The sequence below is a fragment of the Rutidosis leptorrhynchoides genome, chromosome 4 (assembly GCF_046630445.1).
Source record: "Rutidosis leptorrhynchoides isolate AG116_Rl617_1_P2 chromosome 4, CSIRO_AGI_Rlap_v1, whole genome shotgun sequence".
Lineage (NCBI taxonomy): Eukaryota > Viridiplantae > Streptophyta > Magnoliopsida > Asterales > Asteraceae > Rutidosis > Rutidosis leptorrhynchoides.
In genome coordinates, this window is record NC_092336.1 from 612843219 (window position 1) to 612868307 (window position 25089).

The following is a 25089-nucleotide window of genomic DNA, read 5'->3' on the forward strand; positions in this document are numbered from 1 at the left end:
CTGGTGGCGGGGAGATGATGGCAGGAGATGAAGAGTGTAAAATATATATCTATCTATCTTCATACATACATATATATATATATATATATATATATATATATATATATATATATATATATATATATATATATATATATATATATATATATGAGTTATAAGTTTTATATTTAAATTATAATATTAATAATAATAATAATAATAATAATAATAATAATAATAATAATAAATAATATAATAATGCTCTTAAAATCAACAATGCACAGTAATTTGATTTCAATCAGTAAGTGGAAGCAAAAATCAAGCACAGTGACCAGCATAGTGGATCTCAAATAATATAGCCGCCTCTGATTTGTTTTATTGAACTACAGTTTATTTACGGATAGTATATCGTATTCCAGTGTTAATTAGTGGCGAATAAAAGTTCTTAGAAAAATCCCAAATCCCAAATTTTAAATTTACTATATTTATTTATTTTGGTCATTATGTTACAAAATTCGATCATTAACTATTAATTAAATTTACATTAATTATTCACTCCCAACCCCAAGTAAAATATAAAAAGTTTTAAAATTCAACAAATAGTTCCTATATACAGTTTTGGTAAGCCTAAAATTTATATAACTAATTTTCGAATCACCGTTTATTTTAAAATTACATAAGTTTGAATTTTAACTTACTTAATATCAATCGAAACATCAAACGAGTATTAAAATTATTTAATATTTATTTTTAATATACTTTATTTATATATAGAGATATATTTTATATAAATTATTATAATATCCTATTTTTATTTTATTAATTTTTAATAACAATAACATATAATACTTCAAATTATATTTTGAATTATTATTTATATATACATACACACATATCTATTTACAATTAATTGTTTCGTGAATCAACGAGAGCAGTCGAATGCCAATTGAATATATGAAACAGTTCAAACTTTTTGAGACTCAATCTTACAGACTTTGCTTATCGTGTCGAAACCATAAAAAAAATAAGTTTAAATTTGGTCGAAAATTTCCGGGTCGTCACACAATAAAGGATCCAAAATGTAAGGTACACTCATTCAAGTTAGAAACAATCGTCTTTGTTACAATACATATGAATTGTGTATTATTGATAAAGTGTAGCGTACATAATACCGATATATAAATACATTGCATTGACAAGCCCTAACCGTAAATAGAGACTAACGGGCTAAGCCTAATACATATAATAAATAGGTTAAGTACAATATCAACTAACATCCCCCGCAGTTGAAGTAGGAATACTGTGGACGCTCAAACTGGATATTTACTCATCAAATAATACATACGGGTGGCCTTTGGTGAAGATGTCTGCAAACTGATATCTGGATGGCATGTGAAGAACCCGTACCTGCCCCTGAGCAATGAGATCACATACAAATTGAATGTCGATCTCAATGTGCTTGGTCTGGTGATGCTGAACCTGGTTAGAAGACAGATAGACCGAGCTGGCGTTATCGCAGTATACCAATGTAGTGGATGTGAGAGGACAATGAAGCACGCGGAGAAGGTTATGAATCCAACAAGTTTCTGCAACGGGATTGGCAAACCCACGGTAATCTGCTTCGAAAATGGAGCGAGAGGGCATGAGTTTCCACTTTAATGACCATGAGAGAAGGTTGTTACTGAGAAAAACACAGTATCCAGAGGTATAACATCTGGTAGTTGGGCAGCCGGCCCAATCAACGTCAGAGTATGTGACCAAAGTAGTTAGAGATGATGCATATAACTGTAAACCGTGATCAGTAGTACCATGTATATAGTGAATGATCCGTTTGAGGGCATGCATGTGTTGTTCCCAAGAATCGTGCATGAAAAGGCAGATCTGCTGAACAGCGTATGAGATGTCTAGGCGAGTGAATGTAAGGTACTGTAATGCACCTGCAAGGCTCCGATAGAGAGTCGGGTCCTTGACAGGAGGTCCGTGACTAGTAAGCTTGGCACCTGGTTCAACGGGGGTCCTGCAAGGATGAGAAGTGGGCATGCCGACCCGCTCAATAATCTCGGTAGCATATTGTATTTGAGAGAGGAACATGCCAGATGCTGTGCGAGTTGCATGAATCCCAAGAAAGTAGTTTAAGGGACCCAAATCAGTCATAGCAAATTCCTTATGTAAGGAAGAAATAATCCGCTGAAATAAACCCGTAGAAGAAGCAATCAACACAATATCATCAACATATGAAAGCAGGTAGGCTGTATTGAATCTGAGACTGTTTTATTCATAGCACGAGGGCAGATGGCATGGCTTACTCTTTTGGCTAGGTCTAGTTCGGATAGTCCTCCTCCGGCTAGCATGCAAATGAATAGATAATGATGCAGGACAAAAGCAACCTTTCTTAGCTCGCTTTTCAAGCGCTTAGCTTCTGCTAGAAAAAGGCGGCAAGGCCATAAAGTAAGTGAAGTTGCAAGCCTAAGCCAGTAAGCTACGAACGAAGTGACTCTTAGACATGAGATCTTGCCTAAATCAATTTTCATTGAGTGGGGCTGGCGATAAATAGAAAGGGATGTATCACAGTGGAACAAAATCACATTACGAACAGAACCCTCGCCAAAGATGACCGAACAATTAACATCCTCAATCAAACCCCTATAAAACTCGTCAAAAAGAGAACGACCAAGATCAACGTCAACAACATCGTGAATACGCTTTGCATTAGACTACTTAATGAAAGCGAATAAAGATTCGAGATCACCTAAATTGGTCGAAGATTTGGCTACAGAGTGAACTTCTCCAAATAACTTGGCAACAATTCTAGCATTAGAGGCCCTTACTATTATCTATTTAATTTTAAATAATTCAATTAAACTTATTCATGATATAGCACAAACTGACATTCATTTAAGCTATCTTAAATCTAACAAAAATTGTTAAAACACAATTAAAATAGGAGGAAGGGCAATTGAAAGAGCGACTAAGAACAAAAGCTTTGATTGCATTATGTTAATATGACTTTTTTCTTGCCTTACTTATAAAACATTACATGTTTCTTTCTTTAAAGTTAAAAACTATAAAAGAATGAGTTGTATCATACACTCCGCCCTTCTATCTCCTTCAATTTTATTTTTGTTTCAATAATTTTGAAGCAGCATATTTTTACGAATATAGTAACCTTCTACTTTTGATCGGCTATTACATTTAGTGGTTTACCTTTATTTTCTTTTCGGAAAAACATTTTGTCGAAGAGAAATAAGATTTTATTTGCCAAATTGAAAGAAAAAAATATGAAAGAAATTACCCTAATTATACATGCATTTTATTAAATTAAATTAAAAATCTATTCAAAACAAAAATCGAAAACACAAATTCTTTTTGCTTTATATATCTTTCTTTTATTTTCTTTATAAAATGAACATAGCACTATTATAATAGGAAGAAATGAAAAAACTAACGTGTTGTAAAGTATGATTATCCAATATTTAATATACTTATACTTAACACACCAAATGTTTTTAGACCTTAATTAACGCGCGTGTTGGAAGCAATATTTTTGCTTGAAACACCACAAAAACGCTATTAACGTGGCGTGCCGGTGGGTGATCTTCTCCGGTGTGTTGGTCGGTTGCACGGGAGGAATGAGAGTGTGTTTGCTTTGTGGCCGGGTATCATTGGACAATAGATTCAAACGGCTACTTTTTAAACGTTTATGAATTATTAATTAATTAATTAATAATATTTGATAAAAAAATTTATCTATAAATACTACACAATCAAACACAATTTTTATACAATCTTAACTTTTATTCATATCTTTCTCCCTCTTTATATAATTATTCCATTTTTTCACAAAACATCACTTAACATGGATGCTTACTTTGCTATTGCCGATAATTAGCTAGACGATGAATTATTGTTTAATTTAATGCAATCGTACGCCGAAGAGCTAGTTCACAATAGCTTCTAAGAGAACCAGAAAACCAACAAGCTTGTGTTAGAAATCGAAATAGGGATCGTGCAACTAGAGATATGGAAATATGCGACGAAGATATGCATAATCAACTTCATGAAAACCTAACTAAGCACATATTGCATCTTGCACAAAATTTCCGCCGCACTAATAACTAGTTTTTTTTAATTACTATATTTTTTGACGATTTAAATATAAAGTAATTTTAGTTTAAGGGCTTTTTAAATAATGTTTTATTAAATTTTAGTTTAAGTGTGTTCTATTGATTTAAATTAATTTTAATTATTATAAAAATTACAGAATAATAATGTAAATAATTAAACAAAATAGAAACTTAAACAAAATATACAATAAAGAAAATGAAAGGAAATTAAAAATACCCGCTCCTACCCCTAGCACGCAATTCAACACGTTGTCCCACTATTTTCATGTTTACCGGCATGCATGCCACGTTAGCGCCAAACATTCCACCCCACCCCACAACACGCCACTTTTTCCATCTCCATTAGACATGTCTTAAATGATTTTATATTTTCAAATTTAAAGACTTAAAAGATACTTACGTACTCCTAGAAGTTTAAATGATAAATGATAGTAGACTCAATGAAGTTTAAATACTTAGTAGTTTCATGATTCTTTTTAGTTTTCATTTTTTTATGTCAAAAAAAGTATTTTTCGCAAGTAAACAATATATACAACAACAACAAAACCCAATACCACATAAGTGGAAGTAAATAATATATATATATATATATGTATATATATATATATATATATATATATGTATATATATATATATATATGTATATATATATATATATATATATATATATATATATATATATATATATATATATATATATATATATATATATATATATATATATATATATAGTAAGGTGACTAATTAGCAATCTTTCCCCATCATTATAACTTATAAGGCAACATTTTCTTTGGAAGAGGATCTTCACTTTTCACGGGGTAGCCGATTATATAGGGATTTCTTTTAGATAGTTGGATTTTCTCCCAATTTTCTGGAAATCCCGAGTAACGCTATCGAAAAAGTCTAACCGTCTGTGACGACCCGAAAATTTCCGACCAAATTTAAATTTGATCTTTATAAGATTCTGACACGATAAGCAAAGTCTGTAATGTTGAGTCTCAAAAACTTTGGAACTATGTTCATATATTCAATTGACCTTTTGACTAGTTTCGACGATTCACGAACCTATAATTCTAAACAGAAATGTAAATATAAATAAATAACTATATTAAATATATTAACGAACTATTATATGATTTAGTTTCTATGAGAGATAACTTTAACTAACTAAAATTTGTTATTTTGAATACATAGAGTATATTAGATATAAACGGTTTCAAATATAACTTTCAACGTTATCAAAGTATTACATGTATAATGTTATACTTTAAGTTTAATTGTCTAATTTATATAATTAATTAATTATCTACTTAATATTTAAAACATAATTGTATATATAGTTGTATATATATATAAATCTATATATGATTTCTATTTATAATTATGATTATATTGTAATATATAAAATACATGCACATTAAATATTCAATGAATATTATCAAATAATGTATTATATAATTATTAAATATTTACATGGTTAATGAATTGTAATATATATATTAAATGTGATTTCAAGAAGAATATAGTTGTTATACTAATATTATTATCATTACTTCATTATGGTTATAATATTCATATTAATATTAATATCAGTATTATTAATATTACTAGATATTAAACTTGATACAAATAATGTGATAAAATTTCTAATATTATTATTATCATTAATAATATAAGTACTATAATTATTTATATTGTTATTACTAAATTATCATTATTATAATAATGATTTAAGTTATTAATATGATTATTTTTATTATTAGTATTATATTGATATTATTATTATTATTAATATCTTTATTATCAACTCTATTATCATTTTTACTAAATTATTAACAGCATTATAATTTATTAACATATTTATTTAATACAAAAATTAAGTTTAAGATACAGAATCAGATACAGATTTATTTATAAGTTATAAAAATACAGATACAATTAAATATAGATACAAATACTATGATATACATATATAGCTACAAATAAGAACGTATCCTGTATTCAGTTTCACATCGTTGTCAAGCTGTGGGGAATTGATTTTTATATCATTAAAATCGTACCAATCAGGAAACTCAATATCAGATACAACAAAATCTGTTTGATATCGTTTTCAACTTTTTTAGTTTTTATTATTTTTTCTGTCCTTAGGAATAATTCTTGTCGATCATCTATCAGTATCTTACAAACAAATCATAATGCTGTCGTACTAGTTCCACATCACAATTATATAAAACACGTACTGCAACTTGAGGAATTTAATCAAAAAATATTAAGGAAACCCATCAACACCCCTGTTCTTGAATTTTTTTTACCAAAAGCTCGAATTCAAATGAAGTCTTAAAATCTATTAATGAAGTTTTGTTAGGAGTCCTTTAACAAAACTTTCTACCAAATTTCCAATCCTAATTCCACTTAACGAATTCTAATTTTTTGAGTCAAAGCTTCGTTTAAAAAGTCAAACTGTTTGAACTTAGATCGAATTCGAATTGTCTATTAAGATTTGAGTCCAATTAATAATTTTCAAGGTTTCTGCGAATGATTTACTACATACTTTGTGTAGAAATCATGATCTAAAACTGATTAATTTTTAAAATCAAAATAATTGTTCTTGAGTTCATTCGCGAGTGCAGATGCGGGTATATATATATTTTTTTTGTTTTTGTTTTGTTTTGTTGTTGTCTATTGAACAAAAGTTTCCATAACAGTTCAGTTTCTTTTCAATCTCCATTCTTTATCTAAACTCTAACTCGCCATGTTGAATAAAGATTTCACTGGTCGATTAAAATGGTGAAGATGTAGAAGAATAGGGGAAATAAATAGATACGGTTTATAGATATTTTTTTTCGATTTAAACCAGAAAAACAGAACATAAAAGATGGTTAAGGGAGTGAGCGGGTGAGCGAGAGGTCTCGGGTTCGAGCCCAGACTAGGGTGTTTATTTTTTTAAAGCTTGAAACCTTAAGGTAGTCTTTTTTATTAAATTCATTATTATTATTATTATTATTATTATTAATGTTAATGTCAATATTATTATTGTTATTATGATTATTATTATTAATGTTATTATTACTTATTGTTGTTATTATACAATTAAAAAGATTATTATTATTAACAATTAGTTATTATTAAGTAACAACATTAAAGCATAATAAGTATTATTATTATTATTATTATTATTATTATTATTATTATTATTATTATTATTATTATTATTATTATTATTATTATTTTAGTTATTATTATTATCATTAGTATTATTGTTATTAATACATGAAAATGATTATTATTATTAGTATTATTATTGCTATTACTAATATTATTACTATTATAGTTAAGTATTAGTAGGTAATATTATTATTGTAGTATTTATTATTATTATTATTATTATTATTATTATTGTGAAAATAATACAAGATATTATTTTTTATAAATATTAGTATTATTATCACTTTATAAATGTTAGAACCATTTTTATTAATATAAGTATATTATTATTATTATTAATATCATTATTTTTATCACTAATGAAATCATAACCATTAGTATCTTAATTAGTAATATTAAGTAGTATAACTATTATCATTCTTATTATTATTAATATTACTCCAGTATTACTATAACTAATATTTTGTAAACAAAAGATTTAGTAAATAAAAATATGTATAATAACCACAACTTAAATATATGAACACTTTACTTAAATATACAAAATAAATATATAATAAAGTATATAAGTTATTAATATAAAAATTATCACTAATAATAATATAATTATTGGTTCAATTACAATTATATGTATTGATGAAAATACAAATGATATAGGTTCGTGAATCCGAGGCCAACCCTGCATTGTTCAATGTCGTCATATGTATTTTTACTACAAAATACAGTATAGTGAGTTTCATTTGCTCCCTTTTTAAATGCTTTTGCAATATATATTTTTGGGACTGAGAATACATGCGCTGCTTTTATAACTATTTTACGAAATAGACACAAGTAATCGAAACTACATTCTATGGTTGAATTGTCATACCGGATATCGCCCTTGTTGAACTTGGTAACCTAAGAATTGGTGTTTATTATAATTGCTACCAATTGACGCGAATCCTAAAGATAGATCTATGGGCTTTGACACGCCCCAGTCAGAGAATTTGAACTGCTTTAGTACTTCGATATTTATATATGGGGATATTCTAGATGCATTTTGTTAATGTCGGTTACCAGGTGTTCAATCCATATGAATGAATTTTAAACACTTGCGAGTGTATGATTATTGAATAAAGGAAATCTTGTGGTCTATTAAAATTATGAAAATGATTGATTACGATAAACTAATGAACTCACCAACCTTTTGGTTGACACTTTAAAGCATGTTTATTCTCAGGTATGAAAGAAATCTTCCGCTGTGCATTTGCTCATTTTAGAGATATTACTTGGAGTCATTCATGACATATTTCAAAAGACGTTGCATTCGAGTCGTTGAGTTCATCAAGATTATTATTAAGTCAATTATAGTTGGGTGTATTATGAAATGGTATGCATGCCGTCAACTTTCATTGAAATGAAAGTTTGTCTTTTAAAAATGAATGCAATGTTTGTAAAATGTATCATATAGAGGTCAAGTACCTCGCGATGTAATCAACTATTGTGAATCGTTTATCTTGTATATGAACGGGTCCTTTCAGTTGGTATCAGAGCAGTGGTCTTAGCTAACCAGGTCTGCATTAGTGTGTCTAACTGATAGTCGTTAGGATGCATTAGTGAGTCTGGACTTCGACCGTGTCTGCATGTCAAAAGTTTTGCTTATCATTTTTGTCGGAAATTACTTGCTTATTGTGACGATCGCTCCAAATCCATATGGACGAACACGTCATTCATCGATTTCATTGCGAGGTATTTGACCTCTATATGATACGTTTTGTAAACATTGCATTCTTTTAAAAAGGCACACCATAAATGAATATTTAAATCAAAGGTTTTCGACATCTGATGATTTCTACATATAGACAATCACCATAAATAATAGTTTACAACAGTACTTCCGTTGACACTATAGTCAAAATAAGATACATGGTGATGATTTGGTGAATGCAACGTTTCCTTGAAAAATATGCCATGTAAGATTCCATGCACATAGCTTGTCTAACATATAAGCAAACAGCGAAAGACTTCTAGGGAACCTGAGAATAAACATGCTAACAAGTGTCAACACAAAGGTTGGTGAGTTCATAGTTTTAATGTTGTGCATAATCTGTACATAAAGGTGGATCACAAGATTTCAGTTGTTTCATCCAGAAACGTTTATCAAAATATTCTACAAAATTGAGCACCCTGGTAACTAAACTTAACGTATATATAATTTGTACCCTTTGTATAATCATCTTAATAATACACGCAAACCAAAGTGTACGCTTCTCAAATAGCATACGTCCGTTAAAAGGCTAGTGCTCTAGCTCGGAAGGGGATATCAAGCCCTATGGATCCATATACTACTACTCGCGCCCACCAGTTCTTATAACCGGCAGTTACTAGTTACCAAAGTTAAGGGATTTTCGGTTCAAACTCGGTGTAGAATTTAGTATGTACTTTTATCCATTGCGTTTAAAATAAAGTGCATGTATTCTCAGCCCAAAAATATATATTGCAAAAGCAATTAAAAAGGGAGCAAATGAAACTCACCTTAGCAGTACATAAAGTTGTTCACTGAAATGTGATCGAAACTCGGAATACCAAATAACCGTAGATCTCAACCTAGAGAGCATATGTTGGTCAATAAATGTCTATCAAGCTAGGTCTGGTCATAGTGTATCATAATCCTAATGCTCGAGATCGACATACAAAAGTTTATCAAAAGTCATTTCAAAAAGTCATTTTTGACAATAGTTCAACAAAACGAGACGTACCTTGTATAAGGATTCATTTACTCGGTTGGTAATATTCAAAAATCCATTTTATCATTCTCGTAAACAAGTTGTTTAAATCTTGATTGCATATTCAAAAGCAATTTCAATTAACGTCAGTCATAATTCAGTTGATCATATCTTTTAATCCGTTCATCGAAACTATTCGGTGTCTAAATGAAAAGTTACTGATTTTTCGCCAGCTTTCCAAAAACATGTATATCATATACCTTTTACCAGTAATATATGTATTTAATTCGTGATTCATTATAAACTATTTAACGACGAAATTTAGCATACAAACATGTATAAATATATATACTCGAGCACTAGACATGTATACACTATTAATTTATAAAAGATAAAATATAAATGCTTACGTATCAATATTATGACTCAATATTTCAGAAAAGTACGTAGACGTAACGGAGATGATAAACACTAGGTTTGACTTGCGAAATAATACCCATGAACATTACCCATAACTTCCATAGTTATAACCCATAATTTCCTTAGCTCTATCCCGCTCGAAACCCATTTTAAAAGTGACACGCTCATGACCTCGTCGTAGTATTTTATGTACTAATACTACTAATACTAATAAGATTAATAATAATATTAATGTTAATAATAATATAAATAATAATATATATATATATATATATATATATATATATATATATATATATATATATATATATATATATATATATATATATATATATATATTTCCTACGGAGTAATAATAAGAATATATGTGTGATAAGTGTCGAGCAAAATGCCATTTTATAGCATCAGGCCAGATTTTTGCCTCCATGCGATCGCATGGATTTCTAGGCTTGTGGCCATGCGATCGCATGGCCTCAGATTCCAGCTCACAAATTTTTGTTTTCTTGTTTGTCGATATGTTTTAATAATATAAATATAATATATTTAAATTATATAATTAATTATATATTATATTAAATTCACGTGCATAGGTGACTTGTAATTTTTGTTCCGGTAAGTCGTACGTTGTCACTCGACTTATGTCCCGGTTCCGGTTTTTCGAACGCCCTTTCGTACGCTGAGAAAACTAGTACTTTTTGTTTTGTGACTCGTACCTTTGTCAAAATATAAACTTAAATTATCCATAACTATACCACTCAAAGTACAACTTATACATTTGAGTGTTTTGGTCATTTACTTCTATAAATCATCGTCTCGTAGTATATATATATACATATATACATTTTCATTTTGAAATAGTGTTTTACCGTAGCAAAGTTACTGTAGCAAAGTTTTTTTACTGCAGCAAATAGTGATTTTAAAAAACACTGTAGCTTTTCGGGTACTGTAGCAATTCAAAAATACTGTAGCAATTTAGTGTTTTACTGGTTCATCTTAAACGTTCTAGTTAACTTATCTAATTATATCAATCAGATAATCAAACCAATAAGTTTAATGCACAGGATCATATACACAACACTTTGTTACGCTTTCAAGTTATAGTATATATATATATATATATATATATATATATATATATATATATATATATATATATATATATATATATATATATATATATATATATATCTACATATATGTGTTCGCGAATCGTTGAGAACAATCGAAGGGTAATTGAGTAGTTCAAGAATTTTGAGATTCAACTTTACAGACTTTGCTTATCATGTCGAAAACATTAAATCATTTAAAGATAAAGTTTAAATTTGGTCAGAAATTTCCGGGTCATCACAGTACCTACCCGTTAAAGAAATTTCGTCCCGAAATTTAAGTGAGGTCGTCATGGCTAACAATAAAAATATTTTCATAACGAATATGAGTTGATAAATAGAATTTTATCACCGTTGAATAATATGAATAAAACAATCCGATTTCTCGAAGCGTATGAGAGAAGTTATCATAAAAGAGTGAAATGAAAGAATAGAGATTCGTCTTAACTTTTGACGTAGTTAAGATTGATTTCTGGAATTTAAGGAATAGAAATTCTTCATAATCTAAATACGATTTGATTCTTCGAAATTTAAGGAAATTAAGATTTCCTTTAAATGCGTAATCTGCCTCAATTGTTATGTCTGATATTTCGCTATAAATTAACCACTTCCGTTTCATTATTTTCACCACTCCTACATCTTCTTCCTTATTTCATACTTCCAAAAGAATGTGAAATGCCTAATCCAGTTCTGATTCTTGATATTTTCTTGGCTATCGTATCATTCATTCTTCTTTTTCATCTGCCACCAGAGGAAGTTATTTTCTTCTACTATTACCTTGGGGTTATAGTATTTTTCATTCTCCCGTGTCTTTATATTGCTATACGCATTGATATAAACGGTTTGTAATATATGTGTTGTTGTCAGGCTTTATATTTTCCCTTATATTTAGGAGCTCCATGCTTTCGTTTTTCCTTCCCGACTTCAAGTCAAGCGAATAATGGTCCAGAATTCGTAGCTATATATTTTGGAATGAACATAGTTAATGTTCTAAGAAAGAAATTGTAATGACACGATCTTGATTTGTCAAATTGCCAGAATTTGATTTGTCAAATTGCCAGAATATCTGGAAAAGACTGAATCATCAAGAAAAGTATTTTCTTGATATATTTAGAGAATAAATAGAATGAAAGAGTTATGTAACATGGTTCATGATGAGGGTGTGATCTGTGAACCTTTATCACGTTCCATTAGAAACTCAGCATGACTTACTGTAATATAATCACGTTGATCAAGTGTCATTATATTATACTAACTCATGCTTCAATTCCCAACACTACTTCAAAAACATCCATTTTTCGAAATTTTCAGAAATTAGAAACTAAAATAGTTTCTTTTATGATGTAACACAGATAGCGTGAAGATAAATAATTTCGGATGATAATAGTTATGAAGATACCTTCAGAAATATCGAAGATATTTATAATGAAAGATATTATAATATCGAAATAATACCCATGAACATTACCCATAACTTCCATAGTTATAACCCATAATTTCCTTAGCTCTATCCCGCTCGAAACCCATTTTGAAAGTGACACGCTCATGACCTCGTCGTAGTATTTTATGTACTAATACTACTAATAATAATAAGATTAATAATAATATTAATCTTAATAATAATATAAATAATAATAATAATAATAATTATAATAATAATAATAATAGTAATAATAATAATAATATATATATATATATATATATATATATATATATATATATATATATTTCATACGGAGTAATAATAAGAATATATGTGTGATAAGTGTCGAGCAAAATGCCATTTTATAGCATCAGGCCAGATTTTTGCCTCCATGCGATCGCATGAATTTCTAGGCTTGTGGCCATGCGATCGCATGGCCTCAGATTCCAGCTCACAAATTTTTGTTTTCTTGTTTGTCGACATGTTTTAATAATATAAATATAATATATTTAAATTATATAATTAATTATATATTATATTAAATTCACGTGCATAGTTGACTTGTAATTTTTGTTCCGATAAGTCCTACGTTGTCACTCGACTTATGTCCCGGTTCCGATTTTTTGAACGCCCTTTCGTACGCTGAGAAAACTAGTACTTTTCGTTTTGTGACTCGTACCTTTGTCAAAATATAAACTTAAATTATCCATAACTATACCACTCAAAGTACAACTTATACATTTGAGTGTTTTGGTCATTTACTTCTATAAATCATCGTCTCGTAGTATATATATATATACATATATACATTTTCATTTTGAAACAGTGTTTTACCGTAGCAAAGTTACTGCAGCAAAGTTTTTTTTTACTGTAGCAATTCAAAAATACTGTAGCAATTTAGTGTTTTACTGGTTCATCTTAAACGTTCTAGTTAACTTATCTAATTATATCAATCAGATAATCAAACCAATAAGTTTAATGCACAGTATCATATACACAACACTTTGTTATGTTTTCAAGTTATAGTGTATATATATATATATGTATCTATTTACATATAATTGTTCGCGAATCGTTGAGAACAATCGAAGGGTAATTGAGTAGTTCAAGAATTTTGAGATTCAACTTTACAGACTTTGCTTATCGTGTCGAAAACATTAAATCATTTAAAGATAAAGTTTAAATTTGGTCAGAAATTTCTGGGTCATCACACTTATCATTCTTAATCTAGACATATCTTACTGCCTGGATTGCATGAATAGTGTACAGACAAAACTTATATCTTAGCGTATCTGTTACTGTTACCTTTGCCTGACAGCTTTCAAAATTTTCTCCGTAATCTGCGAAATCTTTATGCCATATATAAGTATTCTATATAATTAGAATACCATCCATTAGCCGAAAATCATTTCATACCGAAAAGCCCTTTACTCAATCGTACGAAATGGAACTCGCCACTAGTTCAAGTTCTTCGAAACCCGACAGCTATTCCGACTTGGATGTTCACCTAACTTTGGAAGCAGCGTCACCAGAATGAATCAACCAATCAGCCATCCCCAATTCAGCTGATGGGTTCGTAGTAGAGTTAATCAATGGAGACGCGAAGAAGGCGATCATTTCCATCCACCGACTTCCCCTCTTGGCGAAGAACCTGAAGCACTTACCGGCGTACATGTTCGTAATACCATTTTCTTTCTCATTTCCAGAGTATCTCGTCATGATTATATACTATCTCGAATTCTAGATCTTATTCATCCGCTCGTCCAAACCGACAATCATTCCGGTGTAATAGAAGAAGTCAACGAACTTCGCGCTTGATAGTGCTCTAAATGAACATATATTTAGGCACAATATCCTTCCAATATGTACAGCTTTTAGTTGTAATTGTTCTATTTTTATGTAATATTCGTTTAAATAAATAAGTACGAAGACAATAGAAGAAAACGACGATTTAAAGACGCAAATGACCAAAAAGCTCAAATGTACAAGATATAATTCAAGTGGTTCAATTTAATGATGAGAAACGTCTAAAAATTACAAGAGTGCAAGCCGCGAAACGCAAAGTACAAGATATCTCCGTGTACGAAAGGACGTTCGAAAATCCGGAACTGGGACCTGAGCCAACTATCAACGCGCGATGCAACGGAGCTAAAATTACGAGTCAACTATGCACAAGAATATAATATAATATATATATAATTAATATAAATTATATATATTATATATATTTAAATAAAAAGTTAGCAAACTAGAAAATAAAGTGATTGAGCTGGATCCAGATAGCCATGCGATCGCATGGCCTGGCTGCCTTATTCCCATGCGATTGCATGGCAGGGAAATGGTGGCCAAGTCTATGAATTCAGCATTTTTCGGACGAGTTTTACACATCTTTTTCTTTTCCTTCTCTGTAACGAAAACATATATATATATATATATATATATATATATATATATATATATATATATATATATATATATATATATATATATATATATATATATATTTGTAATATTAAGTTGAAATTAAGTTTAATAATAATTGGGTTATTGTAAGAAATGTTTTAAGGTTTTATAAGACGGAACTCTGTCCGTGTAACGCTACGCAATAAATAATCACTGTAAGCTATGTTCTTCCTTTTTAAATTAATATATCGTAACTAAGTTATTATTATGCTTATTTGAGCCGAAGTAATTGTGATGTTGGGCTAAATATTAAGATGGGGTTATTGGATTTTGTACCATAATTTGGGTTTGGACAAAAGACCGACACTTGTGGAAATTGGACTATGACTATTAATAGATAGGGGGTATTGTCTAATTAAGTGACAACTCATTGGAACCTGTCGAACCTATCTTCAAATTAGTTAATCTAATAATTATTAAAATGTTTATGTATGTCCTATTTAGTGACATTTATACGATATCTTTTACGATCATTTAATTAATTATTCGGGTTGGGTAATTGATTATTCATTCTGATCAAGTGGGTAAATTAATATTCATATCTCATTAAAACTGGGGTGGATTACATACAAGGATAATTGGTGTAATTGTTAACAAAGTATTAAAACCTTGGATTATACGCAGTCGATAACCTGGTGTAATCATTAAACAAAGTATTAAAACCTTGTTACAGTTCGAATCCCTAATTAGTTGGAATATTTAACTTCAGGAATAAGGTTAATTTGACGAGGATTTTATAATTATGACCGACGGACTATTATGGATAAAAACCAGATAGGTATCAAATAAAGCAGGACAAAGGACAATTAACCCGGGTAACAATTAATTAAAATCAAAATGTCAAACATCATGATTACGGAAGTTTAAATAAGCATAATACTTTTATTTCATATTTCATCGTACCTTTATTTACTGTCATTTTAATTACTGCAATTTACTTTATCGCAATTTAAATTATGTCATTTATATTATCGTCATTTATCTTTACGCTTTATTTAAAATCGACAAACCAGTCATTAAACGGTAAAACCCCCCTTTTATAATAATAATAATATTATAATATTACTATATATAATTATATATTTTTTATATAAATATAGTTGTAAAAAATATAGTGTACACAATAAGCCGTCTCCCTGTTGAACGAACCAGACTTACTAAAAACTACACTACTCTACGATTAGGTACACTGCCTATAAGTGTTGTAGCAAGGTTTAGGTATATCCCATCTGTAAATTAATAAAACTTGTGTAATATTTCGTACTATTTCGTAGTAAAAATAATAGTATTTCGTATACACCTCGAACATCATCAAGTTTTTGGCGCCGCTGCCGGGGACCCGGCAAAACGCTATATTTTTACGCTATATTTCTTATATCTAATTTTGTAAGAATATTTTGTATTAAAATATATATATATATATATATATATATATATATATATATATATATATATATATATATATATATATATATATATATATATATATATATATATATATATATATATATATATATAAGTGTTTAAAAATCTATATATTTGTTATTTTTAAGAATTTTGTTTATAAAAATTAAAAAAAAGTATTTTTATTTTTAGTATGTAAAATATAAGTTTATTCTATTTTATTAATATTCTAAATATATATTTTTGAAAATAAAAAATCAAATAAATATATGAATTAAAATTGGGCCGAACGGATTAGTGGCTCGAATTAATTCTGATATCTTGGGCCATGCGACCGCATGATCCCGATGGTGTAAACTCATGCGACCGCATGAGCTGATCTGACTGGCCAAAACTTTAAACATTATTTACGGCTGTAGGGTTTTATTATAATTAATATTATTTAATTAAATTAGGGTTTAATTAATTAATTAATATAATTATCTCTTGTTTAATATTAATTTGTAATATTAAGTTTTTATTTTTATTATTAATTATATAGATTAATATTTTTATATAATAATACTATAAAAATAATATTTTTATATAAAATTTTATTTTTATAATTTTTCTTTTATAACTTTTATAATTTATATCTTTTTAATCGTGTCGTTCGTAATATTAGTTTCGTAGTTATAGATTTGCCGTAGATTTTTAACTTTTAAAACTTTGCCGTAAAATCCCTTAAGTGCTTTTTCTTTAGATTTAGAATTTAGACGCTTTAGAATTTTGCGACGCCATTTATATATTTTAGTGCCTTTTAAGTTATTGCCGTTTGGATATAGATTTCCTTTTAAGCTTTAATACCTTTAGGCGCAACTTTTTAGATTTAGTTTTTAGACTTTTAAGTTTCGACGTTTTTCTTTTTATTTTTATTTTTCGACCTTTTATTTTTTGACGTTTTTTGACGCATTCTTTTTCTTTCTCATTTCTCGACGCTCTAGTTTTTAGGATATAGAATTTTCTTTATTTTCTTTAAAACTTCGACGAAAAATTATTTTAAGTGGTTAGATTGATAGACATCCAAAATTTTCTGGTTCGTAGTAATAGTTGGATTTGTTAGTGGCGAGTTGTGGGCTTCCGATTTAAAGGGTCCTGGCTACCTACTGCATCTATTGGCTATTCGAAACGTGGGCAATATCAGAAAAGTCTATTAATTTGATAACTTATATAATTTTTATCTTTATAACTAATAGGATATTCAGTGAATGCACCGAGCAAAACGTTCACCACCTTTCATACGTTCACCACCTGTAACTCGATCAAGACATCTAGCCAACATTATCATCGTTGATTTTTCTTTAGAAACATCATCTAGTCAAACAAGTACTCCAATTCAAATTTCCGATAATCCATTTTTTTTACCCGACTTCACTACCGAGAACTCGGAGGATATTCAAGGACAATTCCAAGATCCTGAACCACTAATCATTCCTCCTGAACCACAAACCGTTAAATCAGAATTCTCTAGTGATTCGTATTCAAAAAATTCAATTATGGAAGTAACTGAACCTCTAAGTATGGAAGACTGAATGAGAGCCACACGCACGGGCCAATGTCACGCCATTATTAAGCCAGATGTTAATGCGCCAGATTATGAAATCAAAGGACAAATCCTACACATGGTAACTAATCAATGCCAATATAGTGGTACTCCAAAAGAAGATCCAAATGAACATCTTCGAACCTTTAATAGGATCTGTACTCTATTCAAAATCAGAGAAGTTGAGGATGAACAGATATATCTCATGTTGTTTCCCTGGACTTTAAAGGGAGAAGCCAACGATTGGTTAGAATCGTTACCTGAAGGGGCGATTGACACATGGGATGTTTTAGTTGAGAAATTTCTTAAAAGGTTCTTTTCGCATCTAAAGCCGTGAGACTTCAAGGAGAAATTGTTACATTCGTGCAAAAGCCAAATGAAACATTATATGAGGCTTGGACAAGATTCGGAAAATTGTTGAGAGGATGTCCTCAACATGGTTTAGACACTTATCAAATAGTATAAATATTCTATAAAGGTGTCGACGTTGCTACACGAAAAGACACCGACACAGCAGCTGGTGGTTCCATTATAAAGAAAACCGCAACTGAAGCTCACAAAATCATTGATAACACAGCCTCCCACTCGCATGAGTGGGCATCAAGAAAAAGATATTTTTCGTTCATCTAAAGCGGCTAGAGCCGATTCTAGCCATGACTTTGATTCCGTTTCCACAAAAATAAATGCTTTCGAGAGACGAATGGAAAAGATGACTAAAGATATTCACGCAATACGAATCAGTCGTGAGCAATGCGGTGGACCACACTTAACGAAAGATTGTCACATTGAGCAAACGATGGAACAACGAGAGAATGTTTCCTACATGAACCAAAGGCCGGGAAATAATTATCAAATAATTATCAACCGCCAAGGCTGAACTTTAATCGAAATCAAAACATTCTTTACAATCCAAATGGACCCAACAATAACTCGTACAACCAACAAGGTCCGAATAACCAATCAACTCAAAACAACACTTACAATCAACAAAGACCTGACTTATATAAACCACCACAACAAACCGAAGAGAAAAAGCCAAATCTGGAAGAAATGATGGCAAAACTAATTGAATCTCAAACACAATTTATTACATCTCAAACCCAAACAAATGAGAGGTTTGATCAGTCATTAAGAACTCAACAAGCTTCCATTTTGAATCTAGAAAAACACGTAGGTACTCTTGCTAGCATGATGAGTGAGAGGGAACAAGGAAAGCTACCGAGTAATACTGAAGTAAATCCTTGGAATGAGAATGTTAATATGGTGTCAATAAATTCTGAAAAACCAGCATCATAAGATGGGAAGGTTTTTGATGTAAGTAACAATGAAGAAATTACAACACCACCACCACCACCCGATTATGCAAAGCCAGTGGTGGCACCATACAGACCACCCATCCTGTTTCCAAGAAAAGGAGTTGAGTATGAGAAAGTAATAGGTAATAAAGTTTGTGATACCTCTGGAAAGAAGAAGAAAAATAAGAAAGTACAAGAAACAATTACCGTAAAGATAAACCCGGTGAAGACAGTTCCACCAAAACCTCCACCCAGGGTGGGTGATCCAGGTGAATTTATTGTTCCTTGTCTACTTAGTGATTGTGTCATGTATGATGCACTAGCAGATTTAGGTGCAAGTGTGAGTGTTATGCCTCTTTCATTATATAAGAGATTAGGAGTAGGTGAGTTAAGTCCAACGGAAATGAGTGTTCGACTCTTTGATCAAACCATTAAGCACCCAGTTGGAATTGCTGACGACCTACCCGTTCAAGTGGGTAATTTAACCTTTTTAGTCGAATTTATTGTCATTAACATAGAAGAGGACTCAAACATTCCTCTAATTTTAGGTCGACCATTCTTAGCGTCCACCTGGGCGTTATTTGATGTAAGAGAAGGTAGAATGACACTTAGTAATGATGAAAAATCGATCATATTTGTGATTCGAAAGTCTAAATCTCCACCAACCAAAACCGTTGAACCAACAAAAACAAATGGTAAGAACCATGTTCTTTTACCAACTCCAACGGTAGTGCTTAACAATAATAAAATGCCTAAGTGTGGGGAAGATGAAGCAACACCTAATGATGACCTGATAACAAAGAACTCTGTTGTTGATACAAAATTAAATGACCCCGTTATTAATAGTTCAATGAAGAAACTTATTAAACGGATTCGCGATGCTAGAATTAAGGGGAACTTTGAGTTATGTAACCGGTTAGTATCCAATCTATCGCCTAAAGAAAAGGAAAAACTAGTTAAATTTATGGATATTACATAGGAATCCGACCAATGGCTTAAAGCAAAAGTCACAGATATGCAAGTTGATTATGGTCCAAGAGAAATTGACAATGAAGTTAATCACAATTTCGACACCACAGCTACCTAAGTGTGGGGAGATTCAGATGTTCTAAAAAGAAAATGCTGTCTAGAGTTAGTTGTTCTGTTCTCGTGTAGTTTCGAGAATGGAATCCGATTGGTCTTTTCCACTAGCAGACACTAAGGAACTAGTTTTCTCCCCCCATTCTGAAATTTTGTTTTGTAGGTTTTGTATGAAATTAATACGCTTTTAAAATTTAAGTTTTGTGTGAATTTAAAAACAAAAATTACTTTATTTCATTAAGTTTAAAAAAATGATTTCTAAAATTCATCGTAAGTTGAAGACTAGGTCATAGAACCGAAATTGCTTTACCCGAGAGCGGGGCAAAAAATTTTGTTATCATTATTTTTTAATTTTATTGATCTAAAGTATACCAAAAAAATTAAAAAACCCAAAAAAAAAAAATATTTGCTTTTAAAACAATCGCTTTAACGACAAATTTTAAATTTTGTCGAGGGACGGACTAGGTAAACATACCGAAAATACCTAAAGTAAAAGGAAACAAAATTTTAAAAAGTTATTCATTTAAATTGTTTTAATAAATAAAGATATATATATATATATATATATATATATATATATATATATATATATATATATATATATATATATATATATATATATATATATATATATATATATATAATAAAAATATTATGTATGTTTGTAGTTTATCTTATGTACAAAACAAGGTAAAACATCGCATTTTCAAAGACTGACATTAAAGTTCAGCAAAAGCTACTAATTTTAACGACAAGACGTAAAATATCAAATGTGATATAAAACAATATGTTTGCAAACTCGGTATTTTTAATCACTTTTCTACACTAATCACCCTCATGAATTTATAATTATAGTCTGATTTCATGCAAATGAGGGCATTGCATGATCTCAAGTGTGGGGAAGGGTTATAAATTCTCTCGGGTTTACACTTAGTTTAATTGCCAAATTTTGTGAAAATTTGAAAAATTTTCAACTAAATGAATTCAAAATCATGTTTATACATATTTATGAACGATAAAACTAGGTGTTAATGCCGAAATTATTGTCACCTCTGAGAGAACATAAATGGAGAAACAACCTAAAACGTTAGAATTCATTTAAAATGGAATAGAGGAGAATAAAAAGGCAAAGAAAAAAAATAAAAGCTAAGTGTGGGAAGAATTTACCAAGTTATTTAAAACACATATCACATATGTTTGTACAAGATTATTACAAGTACTTTTGTTTTGGACGATTTTAATCAGTTTTACCCGATTTACTGTAATATATTTGAAAGAAAGATGGATCTACACGATGAATCAATTCCATCATTAAAAGGAAGTAAAGTCTTCCGAAAAAGACACGCGCTTCTTGATTTAGGTCAGGAAGTTGTCGTCCAGACCAGCTGTAGGTTGACGAAAAATCTAGAAAAGTCATCTCTAAAATCAGCAGAAAATCCACGGACCTCAGCATCAAACAGGGTCGCCAAGTGGTCAGACTTATCCTAACCATGAGAGGATCTGTCTCATAAAATGGGGAGGGCGCCGTACAAATTAGCTTGATAAGACTAATGAATCAGATCTCCAGAAAGGATAATCTCCTTAGAGATCAAAAATCAGCTTTTAAGCCTGATATTACTCAATTCTTGAGATTGACCTTAAAGATTGAGAATTACAAACTCATGGAATTCGATGATATCTAAACTCGAGCTTGAAGTAGAAAATATTTTGATCAAAATTACAAACCGATTTGTTTTCTGAAAACCCATTTTCAATGCGTTCTTTATCATTGAACGTAAAATCCTAGGAATTCACCTGGAATTCATTAGGTCACCTGAACCAAATCGGGTGTCAACCGTAAGAACGGTGGTTGCATAGCATGGTCGAAGACAGGACCTTGTGCCAGACCTAAAAACTATAGGGTGATCTTTACTATTGCTCCTACAAAGGATAGTAATTGCATCCGACATGTTATAGACCATAATCAAAAGCATGTCACGGGACATTACCTTAATAGTTGCTTGTTCAACGCTTTCCTTTACAACCGGACGGTAGTTTACCTAAAGGTAATATACGGAGCAAGTAAACTGGACGTGTTGCTTTCCCAATACAAGGTTAGCAAGTGGGTGACATAAAACCGCAAGTTTTGAGCTAAAATTTTCAAATCTGAAACCCACAAAACTCACAAAAACAATCTGCAAACACCGGTGAAGGGTTATTCCGGAAAACTTATCTAGGGTAAAAGCTAGAATGAATTTTCAAAAGATCAACTGTTTTCATAAAGATCCAATTTCCTTAAAGGATCTAAATTTTCATAGTCATGTGGGACTGTAAACCACATCGTTACTATCATTGTTCATACTGTAACAACCCAACCCGTTAACCGACCAAAAATGTGCCATAATTTTTTTCTGGAACAGCACATCTGGACGGCGTCCAGATTTCTGGACGGCGTCCAGCTCTGAAGGACTGTACGGCGTCCAAGCCCTTTGGACGGCGTCCAAATGGTCTGCCAGATTCTGATCTGCTTAACGATTACACACGGGCGAAAAAACCCGCTTCCTGACACTTTTAAACCAAAACACTTTCACAATATGTTATAATGATTAAAACTAAGAGTTTTCCATAATAAAACTGAGTTTTACAACATCGGGCCCAAATCGACCCAAATTACCACAAAGTGACCATTTCGACCCAATTTAGTTTATACAAAACATAGACCGAGCATGGGATTGGGGATACGCTACCCAATCCTAATCGAACCAAAAGCAAGTCTTCTAAAGCAAACTACGCAAGCTCACTAATCCCCACGCTTACCCGAGCCACCGCATCCAAGTAATCTATAAAAATGTAAACAACGAGAGGGTAAGCTAACGCTTAGTGAGTGAAAATATACTACATACATATATATCCATAAAATGGACACGCCACACAATTAAACAAATACCGCATACCGGAGCATCCAAGCATAAAGGCGAGCTAAGTTAAGCATACCGTACGATCACTAAGCAACAAGCTAAACATCAACAACAAAGTAAGTTTACCAAAGTCGATGTGAACAACGCCAAAAGAGCTACACCCGGAGGGTTAGCTACATCACAACAATACGACAATATACAACAAGGCGTAAACTGCCCAAGGTTAACCCCTTAACCCGAATACAGAAACCAAAAGATTACCACGATGAAGATTGGCCGAACTACAGGAGCCTTAGTAAATCCGCATACACACGAGACTACTATCTTCAACAACGCAACATCGAGGTTGGCCGAACTACACGAGCCTTAGTAATCCGAAACCACACGAGATTACTACCTCAATAAGATGACCGAACTACACGCGCCATCGTGAATCCGAACTACACGAGACTCACTTCCGATAAGATGACCAAACTACACGCGTCATCGTGAATCCGAACTACACGAGATTCACTTCTACAATTCAATAAGATGACCGAAACTACACACGTCATCGTGAATCTGAACTACACGAGATCCACTTCTTCAACTCAAAACCCACGGTCACGGGATTATAAAATCCACCACATCGGGGTTATCCACATCATAACAATATCAACCCTTCGCCATTGGGTTATATACTCCACATCACAAACACGTGTGATAACGTACACACAAAACGTGTACCTCGCCAAAGGTGGTCAACCAAAATGCACAACCGTGCCAATTGGACCTATACACAAGTCCATCAAATCCACCTATATGTGAAGTGAGCTCTATAACCGAGAACCACTTCACCCGACCCGCACCCATCCTACACATACATATGCACATAGGATATTAACACTCACCTTGTCACCTTGATGAATGCCACCGTATAATCCGCAATTCACCGATGGAATGTACCTATTCCATTATCACAAATACAACAACACAATTAGGGAGGATTTACAAACCAACCCAAATTGACAACTAGTTCAATCTCGACCCAAATGCACCTCCAAGCACAAACCGCGCCCAAACTAACCAATAAGCACTAACACTAGTGACAATGGTCCTAATAAGCCAATTAAACCCGAACACAAGTGTTAAACACTTGTCTTGCCCAATTTGACACCAAAACCCTAATTTTGACCCATTTCAAAATTAGTCAACAAAACACACCCAAAAGTGTTTCAACACTTCCATAATCACTAACCCTAATGATTAAACTTAAGATCAAAGCCTAATCAAGGTCAAATCGTCAACCAACCCAAAACCCGCCAAGTGACAAGAATAACTAGTCACCATAAACCCACTTCATCATCTAAAAGGGTTTCACAACAAATCAAGCTAAAACCTTAACTTGAATATCAAATCAAACAAATGAAATTCGGAGTTTGAACTTACCAATACTACCACAACGTA

At 31.1% G+C, this 25089-nt stretch overlaps 1 protein-coding gene and 1 non-coding gene across 2 annotated transcripts; both read right to left on the reverse strand.

Moving 5' to 3' along the window:
- Nucleotides 1-1181: 1181 nt before the first annotated feature.
- Nucleotides 1182-2510, reverse strand: LOC139843028 (uncharacterized mitochondrial protein AtMg00810-like). Its single transcript, XM_071833114.1, has 3 exons — nt 2286-2510; nt 1325-2166; nt 1182-1212 (listed from the first exon to the last, which is right to left on the reverse strand). Exons 1-3 carry the CDS (start codon nt 2508-2510, stop codon nt 1182-1184), a joined length of 1098 nt encoding a protein of 365 aa, XP_071689215.1.
- A 16197-nt stretch (nt 2511-18707) lies between these two features.
- On the reverse strand, nt 18708-18814 carry LOC139846053 (small nucleolar RNA R71). Its single transcript, XR_011758799.1, has one exon. It is a non-coding gene; the product is annotated as a small nucleolar RNA R71 (small nucleolar RNA).
- Nucleotides 18815-25089: the final 6275 nt, after the last annotated feature.

Bases quoted from the DNA above. Each gene is read 5' to 3' on its own strand.
- LOC139843028 (XM_071833114.1), bottom strand. From the start codon at position 2,510: ATGAAAATTGATTTAGGCAAGATCTCATGTCTAAGAGTCACTTCGTTC. The intron at 2,167-2,285 runs GTAAGCCATGCC...GGTTTATTTCAG, and splicing joins AACTAGACCTAGCCAAAAGA to CGGATTATTTCTTCCTTACA. The intron at 1,213-1,324 runs GTATGTATTATT...TATATGTATTAG, and splicing joins ATCTTCACCAAAGGCCACCC to GCTTAGCCCGTTAGTCTCTA.